Source organism: Peromyscus eremicus, chromosome 8b (assembly GCF_949786415.1).
Source record: "Peromyscus eremicus chromosome 8b, PerEre_H2_v1, whole genome shotgun sequence".
Taxonomy (NCBI): Eukaryota; Metazoa; Chordata; class Mammalia; order Rodentia; family Cricetidae; genus Peromyscus; species Peromyscus eremicus.
The window spans coordinates 11,023,434-11,044,246 of NC_081424.1; the positions used below are offsets into that span (position 1 = coordinate 11,023,434).

General features: G+C 47.9%; 1 protein-coding gene across 1 annotated transcript in view; it reads left to right on the plus strand.

Annotated features, from left to right (window-relative positions):
- Positions 1 to 221: 221 nt before the first annotated feature.
- LOC131918763 (uncharacterized) overlaps positions 222 to 20,813 on the plus strand; it is a 168,831-nt gene continuing 148,239 nt past the window's right edge. Inside the window, 7 exon segments of the mRNA XM_059272965.1 lie at positions 222 to 358; positions 4,502 to 4,574; positions 4,819 to 4,929; positions 13,450 to 13,563; positions 14,695 to 14,889; positions 16,293 to 16,434; positions 17,716 to 17,867. Of these exon segments, the coding sequence (XP_059128948.1) occupies positions 222 to 358; positions 4,502 to 4,574; positions 4,819 to 4,929; positions 13,450 to 13,563; positions 14,695 to 14,889; positions 16,293 to 16,434; positions 17,716 to 17,867 (924 nt within the window).

The window sequence follows — 20,813 nt, forward strand, 5'->3', positions numbered from 1 at the left end:
GTCGTCTCTGATTTTTACACATTTGTTGTGGACACAACACATCCCCACACATCATCTGTACATACATATGTACAATTTAAACAGTCACACCTTCCGACCATGCTGGCCTGACTGTGGGGAGCAGGTTAAAGCCCCATGACGACCGGATCAGGCTTGCTCAGAGAGTGCCACCTAAGCTTCATGCTCTTCTTTTCCAGGGATTCGGAGCAGCACAAAGAACCATGGATGGTGTGTATAAGCTCTCCTCCACAGAAAAGATACAACTGTTAGAGAAAGACCTGGCTGTAAAGCTAAGCGAACTGAAGGCTGATCTGGAAGAACGGGAGCTCCTTCCAGGAACAGCTAACTGGACCTTCAGGTGGGGCTTCTGGGACTTTCCCTCCCACCCCCATTCTACATGCTCAGTCTGCCCCGCTCCTTTTTCTTCAAGAACAGTTGACATCATGTCAAACTCAGATACACGGCATACGACGGCCGTTTCCAATGCCTTTGCGTCCCCCTTGCAAGTACTAAGGGGGCCCAGCCTTGCTTAGCTGCCGAGATCGGATGAGATCTGGGTGCTTAGCACCATGCAACCATGGAGGATGAGCCCTTTTCCAACCTGTTCTAGGAACAGTCAAGGCAGATTGAAGCAAATCTTATCTAATGAAGTGGGAAAATATTTGCTATTTTCCTAAGTCCCAGAAGCTACTATATAAATGAAAAGTTTTGTTTTACCTAATAACGTTGAATATGACCTTAATTTTGGTAAGACTCTTAAAAGCCGATACAAAGTTGCAGATTTGGTGGTGCGTCCTGGGAAACGATGTTCTGGCGGTGATGATGATGGACATTAGGTTGCTTTAGAGGAGCAGAGGGTCACTGAGTCTTTCAGCCCAGGACCTTCATGACCATTTCTGTTAACATGAGAACCCTAGTTGGTTTGAGGGTTGTGGGGAGGAGATGGAGGAAGAAACAGTAATAGTCTGAGTTTCTACTTCACTCCAAAGCTAGTTCTTAAGAACAGGTACTCCAAGCTGGGCGGTGGTGGCACATGCTTTTAATCCCAGCACTCAGGAGGCAGAGGCAGGCGGATCTGTCCAGCCTGGTCTACAGAGCAAGTTCCGGGACAGCCAGGGATACACAGAGAAACCCTGCCTCGGAAAGAAAGAACATGTTCTCCACATGTTTCCCTTGGTGTCTGAGACAGATCAAGGATAGAGCGGCCAGGAGGTCATTGTTGCTCTTAGACTTTTATTTGCAAATGAGGCCAAAGCACCTCTCCTCATAAAATTATGAGGGTCACATGACAACCGTACGCTATTTTGAAGACTATGAAATTCCAGAGATCAAGTGTTGATATTGCACCTTTTATATCACACAAGTGACTCCTCAGTGTGTCATGTAACAGGAGGGTTTATAGAAACTTTGAGAGCAGCGTGACAGAAATCCTGCATCCTCACATTTCCCTGTGGCCCCAAACCACTCTACACTGTAATGTCTGGAAGAATCTAAACTCTAAAAGATGCATGTTAGCTGTTTTCTAGGTGTAGCGCTAGTTCTAAGGACAGCGAAATAAATATCCACTCCTGATAAATCACTTTAGCATTCTTTTTTATTACTTAGCTGAAAATTATCTTTCTTTTCCTTATTATATATTATATGTTAATATATATTATATATTATATTTTCTTTTAATCCCTATGTGTTGTGTGTGAGTGTGTGTGAGTGCAGGCTGGACACTAGAGAACCCTCCAGAGTCAGTCCTCAACGTCTACCGTTTTGAGACAGGCCTCTCAGCGGCTGCCATATATGCCCAGCTGGCTGCCCCTGCTGGCTTCTGGGAATTTTCCTGTCTCCATCTCCCATATCACCGCAAAGAGCACTGGGATATGCAGACATGCACCACTGAATCTGTGTGAGGGATCAGCTCAGGTCCTCACATGTGCATGGCAGATGCTCGTCTACATTACCAGCTCCCCAGCCTCCTCCCCTTCCTCTTCCTCCTCCTCCTCCTCTTCTTCCTCCTTCTCCTCCTTCTCCTCCTTCTCCTCCTCCTCCATCTCCTCCTCCTCCTCCTCCTCCTCCTTCTTTCTTTTCTTTAAGTTTTCTTTTTAAATTTTTGCATTCTTTTCCTCATTTGATACCCTAAGCCTTGGACATTGCAGTAGTTCATGACGCCCACTGAATAAGTGAACACATGCATTCCCAATATTCACTGAATTAATGAACATCTCATTGTGGGTTGGTGACTTATGCTCAGTGGCCTCCATAACCAGTCTTTCTTTGGATCACCAGCTCCCAAATGATAACATAGAGACTTATTATTAATTATGAAAGCTTGGCCTTAGCTTAGGTTTGTTCCCAACTAGCTCTTAAGACTTAAATTAACCTGCTTGTATTAATCTGCACTCTGTCACATGGCTTGTTCTCTCTCCTCAGTACCATACATCCCACTTCCCCTGAATATGGCTGGCAAATCTCTCTCAAATCTGATTCTTTCCCAGAGTTCCTATCTCTCCCTGGAAGTCCCGCCTAGTCTCTCCTGCCTAGCTATTGGCCGTTCAGCTCTTTATTAAACCAATCAGAAGGTGCCGTAGGCAGGTGAGGAGGGACAGAGACACATCTCCCTACAGTGTACAAAGGACTACCCCAACAGGCCTCTTTTAGGTCACTCACAGGGCTTTGAGGTTGACTAAGAAGAAAGACATGACGAGAGAGTTGGGCAGCCAAGCCCATGACCGCCCAGGCTCCCAGGATGCTAAGGATGGGAGACAAGAAGCAAGGGAAGCCTTCTGTACCCGCCTGTCAACACTGAGCCCCTCCCGGTGGGTCACTGCGTCTCCAGCTCCACGAAGCTTCAGAACACACAGACGATGTACCTGTGACTGATTGATGGCTGCTTTCACTCCCAAGATCTTTCCAGAGTCTCTCTCTCTCTCTCTCTCTCTCCCCACTTTCATCAACGTCAAAATACAGGGTAAGAGGTGTAGCTAGAGTTTTCCTGCCTGGCCCACGGTCAGGACAAATCTCCCTCACCTGCCAGTCCCACAGCCTCTCAGACCCAACCAAGTAAACACAGAGACTTATATTGCTTACAAACTGTATGGCCATGGCAGGCTTCTTGCTAACTGTTCTTATATCTTAAATTAACCCATTTCTATTAGTCTATAAGTTGCCACGTGGCTCGTGGCTTACCAGTACCTTACATCTGGCTTGTCATGGTGGCAGCTGGCAGTGTCTGCCCGCCTCAGCCTTCCACCTCCCAGAATTCTCCTCTCTCATTGTCCCACCTATACTTCCTGCCTGGCTACTGGCCAATCAGTGTTTTATTTATTAACCAATCAGAGCAAGACATTTAACATACAGAGCATCCCATAGCAAAGAGGTAAGAGATGGATTATCTCCAGCTTCAAAGTCCTGACACCAAGTGTCCAGGTGGGTGCTTAGGCGTCCGTGGCCCAGGGTCTTGTCCATTTGGGCCATCCTTGTCCAGTGATCATGCTCATCTTTTATTTGCTGGTTGTTTCAACATTATTATTTGTGCTGTCAAATTTGTCAAAGCGAGAACATGCATTTCCTCTCCTTCTGTTCCCTTCCCTTAGTAATGGAGAGCGAACCCAGGGCCTTGCCCATGCTCTAACCACTGAGCTACATCCCCAGTCACCTAATATCTAACAGGACGACTCTTCCACAAGGGAGCACACCAACAGTGTATTTTACAGTATTATCTGAGGACTCTCGGGGCCAAATGAACAATATCAACCCAAGTTTATGGCCTCCACCCATCGCTCTGGCTCCCTCACACGTGTCTTTGAACTCTGCACTGTGGCTCCTTTGCCAGGGACTGCAAAATCCGATCTTGCATGTGTGGAATCTGTTTCGGGATGCTATTCTCCTGCATTCCTTGACCTGTCTCTTGAACCCCCTCTCCAATCCCACCCCTTCCTGGGGCCCCTCAGCTTGCTGTCAGGCTGAGCAAAGGACTCCTTGGGCCTGAACAGCCCCCCTTCCCTATGGCTGCTACACGTTTCCTAGGAACCAGCCATGGTCCTGAGGCAGAAAACTTGGTTAAAAAAACAATTCTGAAATATTTCCCATTTGATATTTATGGGTTGCTTCTACCCTCTGGTAACTCAGTGGGAACATAAAAAACATTTTGTTTCAGTGACAAGGCACCAGTTTTCTGTGTCAACTAAGGAGAAACAGCAAAGCTTGATAAGCACATTGACTGTCAGACATGGGATTCCTTTGGGAAACCACTGCCCACGCGTCCCTCCAGGCACTCTGGGGTAGGAACTGAGATAAGCCAAAGGCAGGGGAAAGGCTGTGAGGAGAAAGAAAGTTACCGGGGGAAGAGTTAGCAGAGATCACAATGTCAGAAAAGGTTCTGACCAAGATAGAAGAACGAATGCGGCCTTCAGACAGCCCCAATGGAGAGAGTCACAGGGCCACCAGGCCGTCATCTTGTTTATCACAGCTTTCTGTAACCTTGGCTTCTGTTGTCCAAACCTTCCTGCAGCTCCGTTCAAATACCAAAGGACGTCGCTTACTTTAGACGCGAACGGGAAGTGGCCCTGAAGAGAACCCTCCGGGTGAGTAGGGGCCTGTGTGGCTTCAGGACAACACATTCGAGTTCACCAGTTAGGGAACTATTGGCAGGAAAAAGTTTTTTTTTTTTTTTTTTTTTTTTTTTGCAAACAGCTGATGTTATTGGACAAAACAGCCCCCACATCCTGCTCACTGATAGAAAAGTGCAAATCATTGTATCCTGGGGGAGATCTGATTTTGTCACATTTGATAGATTGAGGATGTTTGAAATTCACTGTTTGGGTTTAGGTGGCGGAGTCCAAGCCCCTTGTTATTCAGGCAGATGTCCTGCAGAGGGAGCTAGAGAGCTGCCTAAGGAGAGAGTACACACCGGAAAATCTGCCTCTGCTTCTGCTGCAGGTAAGGGTTATCTGCAATCTGTAAACACTCGCGGAGCGCTCTGGAAGTGTGTGAGCAAGCTGGCTGTTCAGATCCTGTGAGCAGGGGTTCTGGACGTGGGCCGTCTGCAGACTTGGTGTAGATACTTCCTTTGTGGGAGACCATTGCGTTTGCCCAGCCAAGTTCAGCTTAAAGTTGTTGGGCTGAGCCATTGACAAGGGTCTGACCCTGGGCAGGGTCACCATGCAAAGACAAAGACAAGCTCCACCTCCGAGAGGCCTGGGAGACAGTTCTGAAAACCTCTCTTAACAAAATAACTCAAAGTAGGAAAATAGTTTTCCATCAAGATTGCTGCAACGTTATAATAAAAGTGAGAGGGGAGGGAGGGAGGGAGGGAGGGAGGGAGGGAGGGAGGGAGGGAGGAAGGGAGGAAGAGAGGGAGGGCGGGCCAGCAACCCTTACTACTGACAAGAGAAAGGTAAAACAATGTAGATGGCCACTGAGTAAAGTATTGTTCTAGCGTGAAATGTTTCTTTTTGCATAAGGAATTATTACATCTTGTAATATTAGTTTAAAACTGTGTCTATGCACTTGATAATAACGATCAAATAAAATATAGGAGAATCACTAAGTTTAGATGGCAGGATAATGAAACTTTTTATCTAGCTCCTCAGCTTAGCATAATCATGTACTATTTCAAAATTTAAAATGGGTTGTTCTTTACTTCTATTTCATCACTTAATGTAGCTCTGGCTTCTAAGTTGTTTCCCCGCGTGCGTAAACAGAGTTCCTTAGTAAGAAGTTAGCCTTAGTCACAGAAGATAGTGAGACTCTATTCATTCAGAATTCTCGCTCCCTAGAATTGTCTTCCTTTCTTCCTCCCATCTCCCTCTCCCTCTGTGCCTCCTTCCCCCTCCCTGCCTGCTCCCCTTCCTCCCCTCTTCCCCCTCCCTCCTCCCCTCCCTCCCAGCTTCCTTCCCTGCCTCCCTGCCTTCCACCCTTCCTTCCTTTTTCCTGGTACTCATTCTTGTATGTTCTGTATATGTACATCCTGGTGCTCACTCTTGTATGTTCTGTATATGTACATCCTGGTGTTCACTCTTGTATGTTCTGTACATGTATATCCTGGTGTTCACTCTTGTATGTCCTGTACATGTATATCCTGGTGTTCACTCTTGTATGTTCTGTACATGTACATCCTGGTGTTCACTCTTGTATGTCTGTAGATGTATATCCTGGTGTTCACTCTTGTGTGTCCTGTACATGTACATCCTGGTGTTCACTCTTGTATGTCTGTAGATGTACATCCTGGTGTTCACTCTTGTGTGTCTGTACATGTATATCCTGGTGTTCACTCTTGTATGTCTGTAGATGTATATTCTGGTGTTCACTCTTGTGTGTTCTGTACATGTATATCCTGGTGTTCACTCTTGTATGTTCTGTACATGTATATCCTGGTGTTCACTCTTGTGTGTCCTGTACATGTTTATCCTGGTGTTCGCTCTTGTATGTTCTGTACATGTATATCCTGGTGTTCACTCTTGTGTGTTCTGTACATGTACATCCTGGTGTTCACTTTTGTGTGTCCTGTACATGTACATCCTGGTGTTCACTCTTGTGTGTTCTGTACATGTACATCCTGGTGTTCACTCTTGTGTGTTCTGTACATGTACATCCTGGTGTTCACTCTTGTGTGTTCTGTACATGTACATCCTGGTGTTCACTCTTATATGTTCTGTACATGTATATCCTGGTGTTCACGCTTGTGTATCGGTGATTCTCATGGAGAGAGAGGAAGGACAGGGTAATAGATATGTGTCCCCTAGAGGTCACATGACAGTGTCTGGTTTTGGTATCAAAATCTGGGGACAGTAAGCACATGCAGTTGTTGGCGTCTCATGTTTACTTGCCAGAGGCTAAGGATGACGTTGAACACGCTAATGCACAGAACAGCCTCTTGCAACTAAGAATTTTGCAGTCCCAGTTGTCAACAGTGATAAGGCTGAAAACAGTCCTAGAACAGTCTGAATTTCCACACTGTATTCGTTACTGTCTGTCTGTGAAGTTTCCTTTAATATCACATGTAGTTCACATCTGCCAGGGACAGACTCTCACAGTGTTGCTATTTCATAAAAATCATTTTCCTTTCATTTTATAAGGCTATTTTTGCTTGGTATAGAATTTTGGACTGACAATTTTTATCTTTTGTTATTTTAAAGCTGTTGCTCTACTTTCTGGTAACTTGAATGGATTCTGTTTCTGAATACAATGTATTTCCTGTTCTCTGGCTCTTTTAAGAGTTTAATTTTTTAGCTGTTGTTTAATTATATATATGTGTGTGTGTATGTGTGTGCGCGCGCGCGCGCGCGCATGTGTAGTGAGGTATATATAGCATTATAGTAGTGTATATATCCATCCATCCATACACACATATATGAACACACATACATATTGAGGTATATATAGTATGTATAGTACACACACACACATACAAGTTTTCTTGGTTTTTCTCTTACTTGGAGTTCTACTTAACTTGTTGGATTGTGCATTTATTTTTTTTCCAAATGAGGAAAGATTTCTCTTGGCTTACCATCAGAGGCTTGTTTCAGCCTCTGTTCCAGGGTCATTTGTACAAAATCATAACACTCACCTCAAAGGGAATAAGAAGTGATTTATTCTGGAGCCAGATGTGCCAGATCCTGGCCAGGAGCACGGATTCAGGTTGTCTCAGATTCCGTGTTCCAACACGGTAAAGGCGTCAAAAGTTTCTATAGTAACTTACCAGAGAAAAGCCACAGATCCAGGCACTTCTCAATACACTGGTGGAGCCTCAGGTAGACAGACTACAATAAATCGGGAGAGTTTCAGCTACAGGTCCCAGATGCTACATGGTAGCGTTCTGAGCCTTGTGGTCGACAGAAGCTAATGCTCTGTTCTCACATTCCAAAGATTTACCTAACGGACACAAAGATGCTGTGTTAGACACAGAGGTGGGCAAGAAATGGCTACTAAAGAAGCTAGAGATAGTCCGAGATAAGTTGTAGTCAGGCTTTGGACCTGCAACTTTCCGGTTCTCCACAGTTATTGAAGTTCTAGTCAGAAAACCAAGTTGGGGCGGGGATGGGGTGGGGGCTGGAGAGATGGCTCAGTGGTTAAGAGCACTGGCTACTCTTCCAGAGGACCCGGGTTCAATCCAGCACCCACATGGCGGCTCACCACTGTCTGAAACTCTAGCTCCAGGAGATCAGACACACTCACACAGACACACATGCGGGCAAAACACCAATGTGCATAAAACAAAAATAAACAAAAAAAAGAAAAAACGCCAAGAAAACTATATGGAAGGTTCAGTGTAGAGCTTTCTTTTTCATTTCCAAGCAACTTCTGTTCACACGTGGCTGCATTGTTTCTGAGCCTGTGGCGTGGTAGCTGGAAGGTGGAGCAGCAGAAAGCTGTTCACCTCCTGGTTGCCAGGAAGCAGAGAGCTCACTTTTTATAACGAAGATCCTCCCCTCCAAGCCGCTAATTTGTGAATCCATAAATGGACTAATCCATTGATGGGGTCTGAGCCCCTTGACCCATTTACTTGCCTAAGGCCCACCTCTGAACATTGCTGTTTTGGGGACCGAGCTTTCAACCCACAAGTGTTGGGGGGACCCTTAAGTTCCAAGTCACAGCAGTCATGCTGGTGATAAATGTAGCTGCTGGGTTAGGGTCCAGGCCTTGGAGCATGGACACCAGTGTTCCTTGTTTCTATTCAGAGCAGACAGCGGCCACTGCAGTGGAGCCAGAACCTCCCCAGGCGACGCTGTGGCAGTCACATCGGTCACCTGCGTGACCGTTTAGCTCATGAATCATCTTTTCACTCCATTCTAAGTTGTTCAAGTCACAGTAAAATATACTCAAAATTGGGCAGTTTACGGTCCTTGGAGGCCGATCCAGATGACCAAGTTAGCATTTCTGTAGTCTGATTTCTGACTTATAAGGAAGACCTTTTTAGTAAGTTCTTTCAATGGCATGAAGACTTTAAACATTTTAGGGGCTGGAGAAATGGCTCAGTGGTTAATGCATTTACCACTTTTGCAGAGGACCTGGGTTCTGTTTCAGAACTCACATGACAGCTCAGAACCAATCAGAACTCCAGTTCCTGGGGGTCTGACGCTCTCTTCTGGCCTCCAGAGGGCATTGCATACACATGGTGCACAGACGTAGTTCAGGCAAAACATTCATATACATAAAAAAATTTAAACAAAAATCTGTTAAGACTTTAAAAACTTTTGGGCCAGAGGGATCACTCAGCTTTTAAAGGCTAAGGCTCAAAATCAAAACATCAAAAAAGGCTTCAAACATTTTAAAGTATGATCCTCAAATGAGTAATTAGTTCTGAAACCACCTGCTTCTCTCGGTACTCTGGCACTCCGAGTCTCCTTCGAGGGGTTATAGAAGATTCCGGAAAGGTGGTTGTTTTGCTGAACTAATGATCTCAGTAGAGAGAAACCTCTAACTTCTCCCAGCTCTCAATGTTTGCCTTGGTCCCGGATCAGACTTCTCATTTCCATGGCGACGGCAGAAACCCATCCTGGGGACCAAACGCAGGTCGGCCGGCTTCACAGCGCACGTCTTCACCACTGAGCCATCTCTGCAGCCTTGTACTGTTTTACCTGTTCAGAGAGCAGTGAAAGATCCTTCTTAGGGAAACCCTGGGAGGAAATGTCAATCACTTCTTAGACTGGGAGCTTGAGAGCGTCCTTCTCTTTCCTTGCTTCAAAATGTCTTTCCTAGAGTCAGCCAAGCGCAGGTGACAGAGCATGCAGACGCCCACTGATAGAAGAGAAGGGAGGTCTTCACACAGGCGCCCACTGATAGATGGGGTAGGGGGGCAGTAGGGGGGTTGGTTGGTGTTTTCACACACAGGCGCCCACTGATAGACGAGGGTCTTCACACAGGCGCCCACTGATAGACAGGGGTAGGGGGGAGTGGAGGGGTTGGTTGGTGTTTTCACACACAGGCTCCCACTGATAGACGGGGGTCTTCACACAGGCGCCCACTGATAGATGGGGGTAGGGGGGAGTGGAGGGGTTGGTTGGTGTTTTCACACACAGGCGCCCACTGATAGATGGGGTAGGGGGGCAGTGGGGGGGTTGGTTGGTGTTTTCACACACAGGCGCCCACTGATAGATGGGAGTCTTCACACAGGCGCCCACTGATAGATGGGGTAGGGGGGCAGTGGGGGTTGGTTGGTATTTTCACACACAGGCGCCCACTGATAGACAGGGTTCTTCAGTGTGGCTTTTGCAGTGGAAGCCACACATCTGCTACATGTGCACTGGACCATAACATCTGGGCAGCCACTCTCCTCTGGTTCGGACAGCTTTCTTCTCAGAACTTGACTGGAGGCCTCCTGAGAGCCTTTGGTTGGTGGTCTGTAGCTAGGTTTCGCTGTGAAGCACCTCTCCTGCCCGATGTCAGTGATCCCCAGGCTTCCAAGGAAGTGAGCCGGCCTCTCCTTTCCACTGTGTCTTGCCTTCCCCCCTCTTCCTCTGCACATGCCCTCTTCCTTCATCCCTTCGTGTTGTTCTTGAATTCTTCCCATGCTTTTCCTCTTTCTTGTGTTCATTCTTCCTCCTCCCCCACTTTGTCTTCCAGCCCTTCTCGGCCGTAAACTTCACTTTACCTTTGGTCCTCTTCGCTGCTTACAAAACACCTCTTGCTGTTTGTTCCCCCCTTTTTGTTCAGTAAAGTCTCTTCTTCCATCTAGCTGGCCCAACCCCATGTGTCTTGGACGACCCTGGACAACCAGCTTGAGAGTGTTCATTACTTTTTGAAAACATTTAAGTTTTTTTTTTTTTTTTTTTGATTTTTCGAGACAGGGTTTCTCTGTGTAGCTTTGCGCCTGTCCTGGATCTCACTCTGTAGACCAGGCTGGCCTCGAACTCACAGAGATCCCCCTGGCTCTGCCTCCCCAGTGCTGGGATTAAAGGCGTGCGCCACCACCGCCCGGCTAAGTACTATTTCTCTAACTATAGTTTTCTGGGTCCTGGGAGTGTAGCCCAGTGATAGATGGTGTGCTTAGCACGCACACATCCTGGGTTCGACCCCCAACACCGATACCTATTCCGCTTTTACCCTCTTGACGTCACTTCAACCCCACATCCACTAAAGCATTTCCCAGTGCCTCATAAGGACCCAAATGCGGCCCCTTTCGGTTTCATCCTTGTTTCTTGTTGGTGCTTCATTGTGTGGAGGAGTTCCCATTGCTGTGTTTCCAAGTGTATCAACTTTTCTCATGCCGTGTCTGATCTACTTCTAATCCAGTCCAGTCAAATTTTGGTTTCAAATATGTGTTTGTTTTTAGACTTCCCAACTCTCTCCTGGCTATGTTCACGCTTGGCTTTCGGTCTTTGAACATGCTGCGCATACTGTGAAAGACCTTTAAAGGTTCTGCTTGCTAATTTTGTTACCTCTGTCAGCTCTCGTGTTCTCATCACTAACATTTCTTCTGTTCATAGGTCATTTTTAACTGTTCCTTTGTATGTCCGATAATTTAAAAATGAATACTAAAAAATAAGCAAAATTTCACTATTGGGTATCATATAAATATATTTTGTTTTTTGAGTCAGGGTTTCTCTGTATAACTGCTCTGGCTGTCCTGGAACTTGCTCTGTAGACCAGGCTGGCCTCGAACTCACAGAGATCCACCGGCCTCTGCCTCCCAAGTGCTGGGATTAAAGGCGTGCACCACCACCACCGGGCTCCATATATTCTTATATTCCTTGTAAAGTGTTGGACTTTGTTCTGGCAAACTTTTAAGTTACAAGTCAACTTACCCCTTTAGAGGCTTGCTTTAAGTGTCTTTTGCTCTAGGCATAGTTTGTCCCTGTTACCAAAGCCCTGGTGTGAATCCCTGATGTCTCAGGCATCCAGGGAAGAGCCTTCACACTGGTGGTTGAACTTGACCGTCTTGCAGCCCTGTGAGAACTCTAGAGATGCCGGGTGGAGGTCCCAGTCGGTTACTGTTTGCGCATTCTCCTGGAGTTTAACCTGCTGCGTGCCTGGCTAGCCCGTGGGGATCCGTCCAGATTTCTCGAACTTTCTCTGCGTGGCTTCCTCCTCTCGGTGCTGCAGCTTACAGTCTCCCTGGCTCTGCTCCTCATATTTCAGTTTCGCTGTCCTTGACTCAGAGAGGTCTCTTCCGTGCTCAGGGTTCCCCTCTGCTTCCCGTGCCTCAGAAGCAGGAATGAGGCTCTGTCCTTTTGGGAACCATGATGACGTGGTTCTCTTCTCCACGGTACTACGAAGTTTAGGATTGGAAGATGGTTGCCTCATGTATTCTGTCAAATTTGCTACTTGTGAGGAAAGAATCTGACAGGACTCGTTTCTTTACAGACAGTGTGAGTTTTAGTACTAGAAAGAAAATACAGAAATTAACTTTTCAGAAAGACATCTGCATGACTGGCCTGAATCCTCCTGCCTTAGTCTCTTGAGTGCTAGGATTATAGAAATGCATATCCTCTTTGTAAAACTTACGTCAGAGCTCATGCTTCAAAGTAGGAATCTTTGGGGCATGGTGTCACTGCATTTAACTATTGTTAGTTGTAAGCAAAGTTTTTCAGTCTGATTTTATAAGCTACAATCTTACTGTGTGTGTGTGCATGACATATGTGTGTAGGACGGGCCATGGTGCACATGTGGAGGCTAGTGGACATTTATGGACTTCCTTCCTGCCTTCCACCATTGCAGGGGTCCCTGGGTTCAAACTCGGGTGTCAAGATTGCAAAACAAGTTCCCTTACCCAAAGAGCCACCTCCCTGGCCCACTAATCTTACTTGTGATGTACTTTTGACTCAGGGGTTTTGGTATGTGTGTGTGTCCACATGGATGCATGGGTACATGTGTGTGCTTGTGTGCTTCCCAGAGGAAAACCTCATGCGTCGTTCCTCGGGTGCCGTTCACCTTCCTCTTTTGAGACAGGATTTCTCACTAGGAATTTGCCAAGTGGGGAAGTTGAGTGGCCAGTGAGCCCCAGAGACCTGCCTGTCTCTGCCTCCCCAGCGTTCTGAGTACAGCCACACCTGGCTTTTTCTTTTCTTTTTTTTTAATTAAACATGGATGCTGGAGATGAAACTCAGGCTTTTGTGCTTTCGTGTAAAAAGCATTTCACTGATTGAGCTGTTTCTCCCACCCATAATTTCAGTTCTTTATCTCCAAATTTCAGCTTGACTTTACACCCTCTGATATCCTAATTCATCAGTAACTGATGAAGGAGCTTATGATCAGCCCGCCCAGCATGAGATCAGAGATTTAGACACAGCAGCAGCAGCAGCAGCAGCAGACCAGAGATTTAGACTCATCTCTTCATCTTGCTTCACGTTTGAATGATCTTGAGCCAGACTTCATTTTGATGGTGCTGCTGTAGGGGAGGGGGGGGAAGATATTTTCAAAGCAGAGATTGGTTTACCCATTGTTAGTGTTCTTGGACTCAATTGAGGCTTGGACCTATAGTTATATCCTGGTACGTTCTTATTTTTGTTGTTGGGAAAGTATTACACAGAGAGAATTACGCACCTGGTCCAGAGTAAACATTTGCACGTGCTGAGGTGGAAGCGGCTATGCCAGACCAGCGAGGCCATGGAAGAGCTCCTCCCTCTTTACAAGGTAGGACTCCGGGAGCAGGGCCTGTGGGCTCTCTACATGTGGTTTTTAAGGACTTGATTTTTATTTTAAATTATGTGTGTGTTGGGGGGGGGGGGCTAGTGTGCATGAATGCAGTGCTCATAGAGACCAGAAGAGGGCATGAGATCCCTCCTAAAACTGGAGTTACAGTAAGGGTGCTGGGAACCCAATTCGGGTCCCCTGGGAGGACAGCAAGCATGTTTAATAACGGAACCATCTCCAGTTGCCTTATGGATGCATTTTCTCAACGAAACAGCGTGGGCAGTAAGCTTGCCGTTGTGTTAAAGGGCAGTGTGTGGCTGCGGCATCTGTCACCCCATTAATTGCTGGGGGTGTTTCGGATGTCCTTCACAGCTCCATGATTGTCCCCTGAAGCCACTTGCAGGGCTGAAGAGGACAGTCTTAGACCAGTGTTTGCTCAAAGATGTACAAGTACCTCTGCTTCCCGGCTAGCACCTGCACACAAGCTCTCAAGGTCCATTTGTGGGAGAACGTGGTGGTCAAGCTTCCACAACTACAGACAGACCAAATGAGGAACCACACATGTCAGCCTGCCTTCCTAAAGACAAGGAGGGAACTAATGGGTCTACCTCCTCATGTGTTCTGCCATGAGAAGACATGTGTTCATACCTTAGGTAGCAGAAGACAAAGATTCTTCCTTTTGTTGTTGTTGAGACAAGGGCTCTCTATGTAGCCTGGGCTGTCTTGGAACTCACTGTGTGGTCCAGGTTGGATCACAAAGATCCATTGGCCTTTGGTTCTCAAGTGCTGGGGTTAAAAGTGTGTGCCACCATGCCCCAAAGATTCCTACTTTGAAGCATGAGCTCTGATGTAAGTTTTACATAGAGGATATGCCTTTTCCTTGTAGACCCAGGGCAGGAAGCTCAGAGGTGGACTCCTGCTACCAAATAGCCTCCTGCCCAACTTGCTGTCCCTCAGAGTTGGGAGAGTATGACCATTGCCTCTATCATCCAAACCCAAACTGTCGAAGAACTTGGGGGTTCCAAAAGCCCCTTATCCAACCCCCAGACAGCGCTGCAGAGAGCGTGCCTTGCGCTGCAGAGAGCGTGCCTTGCCAACAGCCCGTGGTCTGTGTGTATCTCCTTCAAACAGAAGCAAGTCGGCTACATCATGCAGGAGTTCAACGATGCAGTTCAGAGGGCAGAAAGACTGTCGGCGGCTAGAGACAACTTCCTTACGGGAAAAAGCAATCCCCCCACCCTCGTGACACCAGAAGACCTGACGATTTACACCAGGTGGTTAGTGTGCCACCTGCACTCCCTCAGGACCATCCATCACTACCTGCAGGTAGTACGGACGGACGGACGGACCACAGTGTGCTGGTCCAGGCCCTCGGGGGGAGGGGGAACTCGGTGTCCCACAACATCTGCCCCATGCTCTCCCTACAAAGGACAAGAAAATGATGAGCTGCTGGAGTCTGGGAAAACACCCCCACCGAACACTGCCTCAGTTTGGCTCCTTCAGAAGTCCCTCTCACATCCTGGTTTATACCCACTCACTTCGTGCTCCATTGGTTTCTTAGGTCTCACTCATGTTCTTCATGAATTGGACACACGCTCTTACTTGGCAGTATTTAATGAGGAAATCATATGTCAGGATACTTGCCCTAGGCCCACACAGCAAAGACTTGTCCTTTGCTGAAAAATTAACAGGTCCTGGGCTGGGGGGAGGAAGGTAAGTAAGTTTCTACTACAATATGAAGAGGTAAGGAAGAACAGGGCTGGACATGGCCAGGCTGCCTCATCCCAGCCCCCTGGCTGCTGTGTCAGGAGAGTCTTGATTCTGAGGCCAGCCTGAGCTCCACGGTGAGTTGGAGGTTAGCCTTGTCTACAGTGAACACTTGTCTCAGAAAATAATGACTAATAATAAATAGTAAGGTAGCTGTTGTAAGGAGTCTGTCCTCAATTACATTGTCAGCCTGCGACGGCGTCCCAGCCTAGGTGTGGGCCCTCTCTGCACCCCTCTTCTCTTTCCGCTCTCTCCTTCCGTCTATCCTCTCTCCCTCTCTCCCCGCTCCCAATAAAGCTCTAAAAAGGTAACTATGGCCTGTGATTCTTCCGATCAGCACTCTCCTCCACCGGCATGGCTGCCAAGGGCAGCAACCAGCCACGAGCTGTAGCAGCTCAGTGGTAGAATATGCAGGATAGCCTGAGCAGGGCCAGGAGTTCAACCCCCAGCACTGCCAGGGACAGGGTCAGGAGAGAGCAATGGGGTGAAGAGTCACCTGGGAGAGGCCCTAAGTCAGGTTAGAGGATCACGGAAAAGTAACTTGATCTCATTTCCTGAAACCTGGTGATCACCCAACTACATCCCCTCTTCAAAGCCACTCAGCCACTGTGGGCAAAACTTCCTTCTCTCCACACTCATATCATAGTACAAACACGTGCTCCCAAATCTGAATCTTCCCCTTAAATCCGACTCCTTTCTCTTCACACCCTGAGCATCCCACACAGCGCCTTTCTCTCCCATGTGCATGACCACTGTGGGACCGGCTGGAGCATGTGTGTGTGTGTGTGTGTGTGTGTGTGTGTGTGTGTGTGTGTGTACACGTCGGAGCCTCCCAGCTCCGCCCTCTGTCACTGTGCAGGTTTCTAGGGTCCCACCCCAGCTTCCCTCCTTTCTCTGTCACAGGGAAGGCTGTGGTGTCTGTGAACACTGGGCTGACCCGTGTGCTGTGGGCTGTCTCGTAGGCTCTCCAGTGCCTGCCCATCTCCAGAGTGCTGCGGAGTCTGCCTCATAACCGACTCTCTGAATCCTGTGAGGAACGAGAAAAAGCCTGTGTTGGTGACCTTAACTCTGCATCTCCTGGTCCTACGGACACCAGCACTTCAGGTGAGAAATTGGCCCTGACTAGGGTGGAGTGGAGAGAGGAGGGCTGTGGTTTTGTGCAGGGCCTCTTTTGTCCCATGATCTTCCAGAACGTTTCCTATATGCCAAAAAGTTACATCTTCGTAATAAGTAGTAATTTAATATTAATCATTCCTGATGGAAGACAGTGTCCATAGACATGTCCGTCTCCATCTTTAGAATTAGCACCCTCTAGGCCAATTTCTGTCCTGGCCTCACATAGTCCTGCAAGTTACTTCCTTGGGCCTCAGTTTACTCATTTCCATATTAATCCTTTCAGATGAGTGTACTGTGAGTTAGCCAGGAAAAGCAAACGGAGGCTCTGATTAACTTGTCACTGGCATAATTCACTCACCACAGACCCACAGACAGGGCTGCCCCACTGTCTGAGTTGGGGTTCCTATTGCTGTGATGAAACACCATGACCAAAAAGCAAGTTGGGAAAGAAAGGGTTTAATTGCGTACACTTCCAGATCACACTCCATCATTGGAAGAAGTCAGGACAGGAACTCAAGCAGGGTTGGAACCTGGAGGCAGGAGCTGATGCAGAAGCCATGGAGGGGTGCTGCCTACTGGCTTGCTTTTCATGGCTTTCTCAGCCTGTTTGTTTGTTTGTTTGTTTGTTTGTTTGTTTGTTTGTTTTTCAAGACAGGGTTCCTCTCTGTAGCTTTGGAGCCTGTCCTAGACTAGCTCTGTAGACCAGGCTGGCCTCGAACTCACAGAGATCCACCTGCTTCTGCCTCATGAGTGCTGGGATTACAGGCATGCGCCACCACTGCCCGGCTCAGCCTGCTTTCTTATAGAACCCAGGACCACCAGCCCAGGGGTGGCACCACCCACTATACGCTGGGCTCTCCCCCATCAATCACTAATTGAGAAAATGCCTTACAGCTGGATCTCATGAAGGCATTTTCTCAACCGAGGCTCCTAGCTCGTGTCAAGGGTCAAGTTGACACACAAAACCAGCCAGTACACCCACTGAGACAGTCCCCGAGAGGCCTAGTGGACTTCTCTGTCTAGTGGGCTTCTCTTGAGGGCTGTGAGATTGTGAGGAGTCCCTGCACCTTCCCAGAGAAGTCTCAGTGGGGACTGGGGAGTGGGCAGCACGAAAGCCCAGCCAGGTAAGATGCCCTGGCCTTGGAGACGCCAGCGGAGAGCAGAATGGCTCTCCACCAGCAGGGGGCGTGCTTTCAACTCTCTCCAAGGCCGTCTACCGTCTCTCCCGATGCACTCTCCGGTCTGGATCTGGATGTTTTTCATGGCCAGGGAGAAGAGATGCTGCCTGCGTCCTGCCTCAGCATGTGACAGAGAAGGAGGAAGTGAAACCCCAGCTGAGGCACCTGCTCTCGCATTTCCACATCCCCTACGACTTAGAAAAGCTGAGTGACTCGGCCGAAGAGATGGAACTCTTTTCTTTGGTACACAATGCACTCTTACTATAAATATGGGGCCAGGGGGCGGGCAGAAAGCGTCAGTATTTATTTACTACGAAGTTGCTCGTCTGTTTGTTTGAGACAGGATCTCACGTAGCACAGGCTGGCCTCGAGCTAGCTGTGTAGTGGAGGATGACCTTGAACTTCCCATCCTTCTGTCTCCACATCCAGAGTCTCTGGATTATAGGTGTCTGCTGCCACATCTGAGTCCAAGTGGTTTATTTTTTCTCAATGCTCGTTTCTAGAGAAATAAGATACGAAGTAATAAGCCATCTTCTCATTAGGAAGAGCTTCCTTTCCAGGAGAGTAACCAGACCTTGTGACGACAGTGAACCAGAGCGATTTTACCTTTCCATTTTCCCCCTGTAGATTTTAAAGAAAAGGGTGAGATAAGAAGATATAAATGTACCCCAGGTTAGACAGACATGCCTACAAGTGTTGTCAAGCGTGCGTAGCCCTCTGAGTCTAAGGAGAGATGGAAGGATGTGTTCTTGACATCCTAAATAAGGTTATACCCAATGTCACGACCGCGTGTTCTGAGGGAGGCAGTCATGCCCTCCCCGCTTCCCACAGTAACCTGCTGCTGCTCTTTCTTAAAAAGAAAACCTCACAGTATCAAAAGCCGGGTTGAGACTCCTTTCCAAGGGGCAAGTGGGGCGGTGGACACAGAACTTCAGATTTATAACTTCAAACACAACGGCAGTGCTTTCCACAGTGAGATATCCTGCTAGCTCTAGCTGTACATTGTTTGCAAGATAAAAGTGATCAACTGGCTGACTTGAGCAGGCAGCAATCTAGCCTGGGTGCTTTTGAACGACCTTGGGATGTGAGGGCCCCCCTTTCCCTTCTGACACCCGAGCATGTGCTTCGGGAGGAGCTCACCTGGTAGAGAGCTGACCTTGAGGGCCCTCTGTGTTTGTCTTCATGCCAGCATCATTTACCAGGGCTGCACTTTTGTGTATGACACGTTTTTTAAGCTCACTGGACCTGGCACCATCTCATTCCTCTGGCTTCTTGGAAGATGGCAGCGTATAGCATTTGCTCCCCTTCTCCACCTGTTTCTCCTCCTTCCTCTGCCTCTCCCTCCCCCTCCCTTCCTCCCCTCCCTCCCTTCTTCTTTCCCCCTCCCTTCCTCTCCTTCCCTCCCTCCTCCCCCTCCTCTTTGCTCTCCTCCCCTTTCCCCACACCTCCTCTGACAGTCTTTTATGTAGCCCAGTGTCCTAGCTAGGTTACTGTTGCTGTGACTGAACGCCATGACCAAAAGCAGCTGGGAGAGGAAAGAGTTTATTTAGCTTACATTTCCACATCACAGTCCATTGAGGGACTCCAAGGAAGGAACTCGCACAGGGCGGGAACCTGGAGGCAGGAGCTGACGCAGAGGCCATGGTGCTGCTTACTGGCTCGCTCCTCATGGCTTGCTCAGCCTGCTTCTTGTAGAACTCAGGACCACCTACCCAGGAATGGCACCATCCACAATGGGCTGGTCCCTCCCCCATCAATCACTGTCATCGAGGATGGGGTGAAACCACTGAACTAGACCACTCCACGGATAGACAGAAAGGTTTATTGGGGATAATGCTGTCAATGCAGACTCTGGGGGTGAGGGTTGTAGCAAGCCGGGATGAAGTTTCAGTTTTTAAGGAGATAGGTAGCAAGTCAGGGTGGGAGTGCAGGGTGGGGTGGGAGCCAGAACAGCCTGGGAGCTAGCATGGGAACTTTGATCTGTCACAGGCTTGTTTGAGTTAATAAGCAGCTGCCTATAGGAGGCTGATAAGGGACGAACAGAAGTGTGTTTTATAAGGTTCCTGAAGAATGCTGAGTTTAAGAGCAATCCTTCTGTTTACCTAGTGACAGTCCAGCCTGAGCTGAGCCTGACTGTCATTTAGGACACTGTCAGCCACTCTGCCATTTGGAGGGCCCACTTCGTACCTAATAATCACTACTTAGGAAAATGCCCAACAGCTTGCTTCCAGCAGATCTTATGGAGGCTTTTTCTCCCTCCTCTCTGACGACTCTGGCTTATGTCAAGTTGACATAAAACTAGCCAGCACACCCAGGCTGGCTACAAAACACGCAGTCCTCTTGCCTCAGCCTCCCAAGTAAGTGCTGGGATCACAGGTACATAGCACTATGCCCAGAATTCCTGTCCCTTTTATGTAACCAATGTTAAAAGAGTGTGAGACCCCGACCACCCCAACAAAGCAGCCTTGTTCCCAAAGAACAGCTTGTGTCCCTTTCATGGTAATAATAGTTCCTAGTTTTGATTTTCTTAGAGCAATATTAGCTTTGCTCCCTGGATGATCAGTCACATTCCAGTGTGCGTGTGTGTGTGTGTGTGTGTGTGTGTGTGTGTGTGTGTGTGTATGCACGTGCACACACACACTTAGATCTTATTTTTTTTTCTGGTATTTTAACACCTTAGGACAGGGTCAGCCAACCACAGCCTGCAGCTCACCGCTTGATTTTCCAAAATAAAACTCTATTGGCGTCCAGCTGTCTTGGTCCATTCCAACTAGTATAACAGGAGTCCACAAACTGAGTGGCTTCAGCTAACAGTTTCTTCCTGTCCTGACGGTTGAGGTTGTCACAGCTAAGGCCAGCCTGGGGAAGGCACACTTTCTGGTACATAGATGTTAACTTGGTGTGTGTGTGCCTTCCCTAGCAGAAGGGCTCAGGGCTCTCAAGGGCTAATCCTATTCATGAGAACTAGTTACCTCCTCAAGTGCCTTCTCCCAGTCCCTTCACCTGGGGGCGGGGGGGGGGGGGTAGGATTTCAACACACTAATTTTGTGGAAACATAAATATTCAAATGCCAGCAAATCCATGCCTGTTTATGTTTTATCTGTGGCTACTTTCATACCACAGGGGCAAACTTGAATAGTTGTGGTCTGCAAAATCTGAAATATCGACTATCTGACCTGTTATGAATGA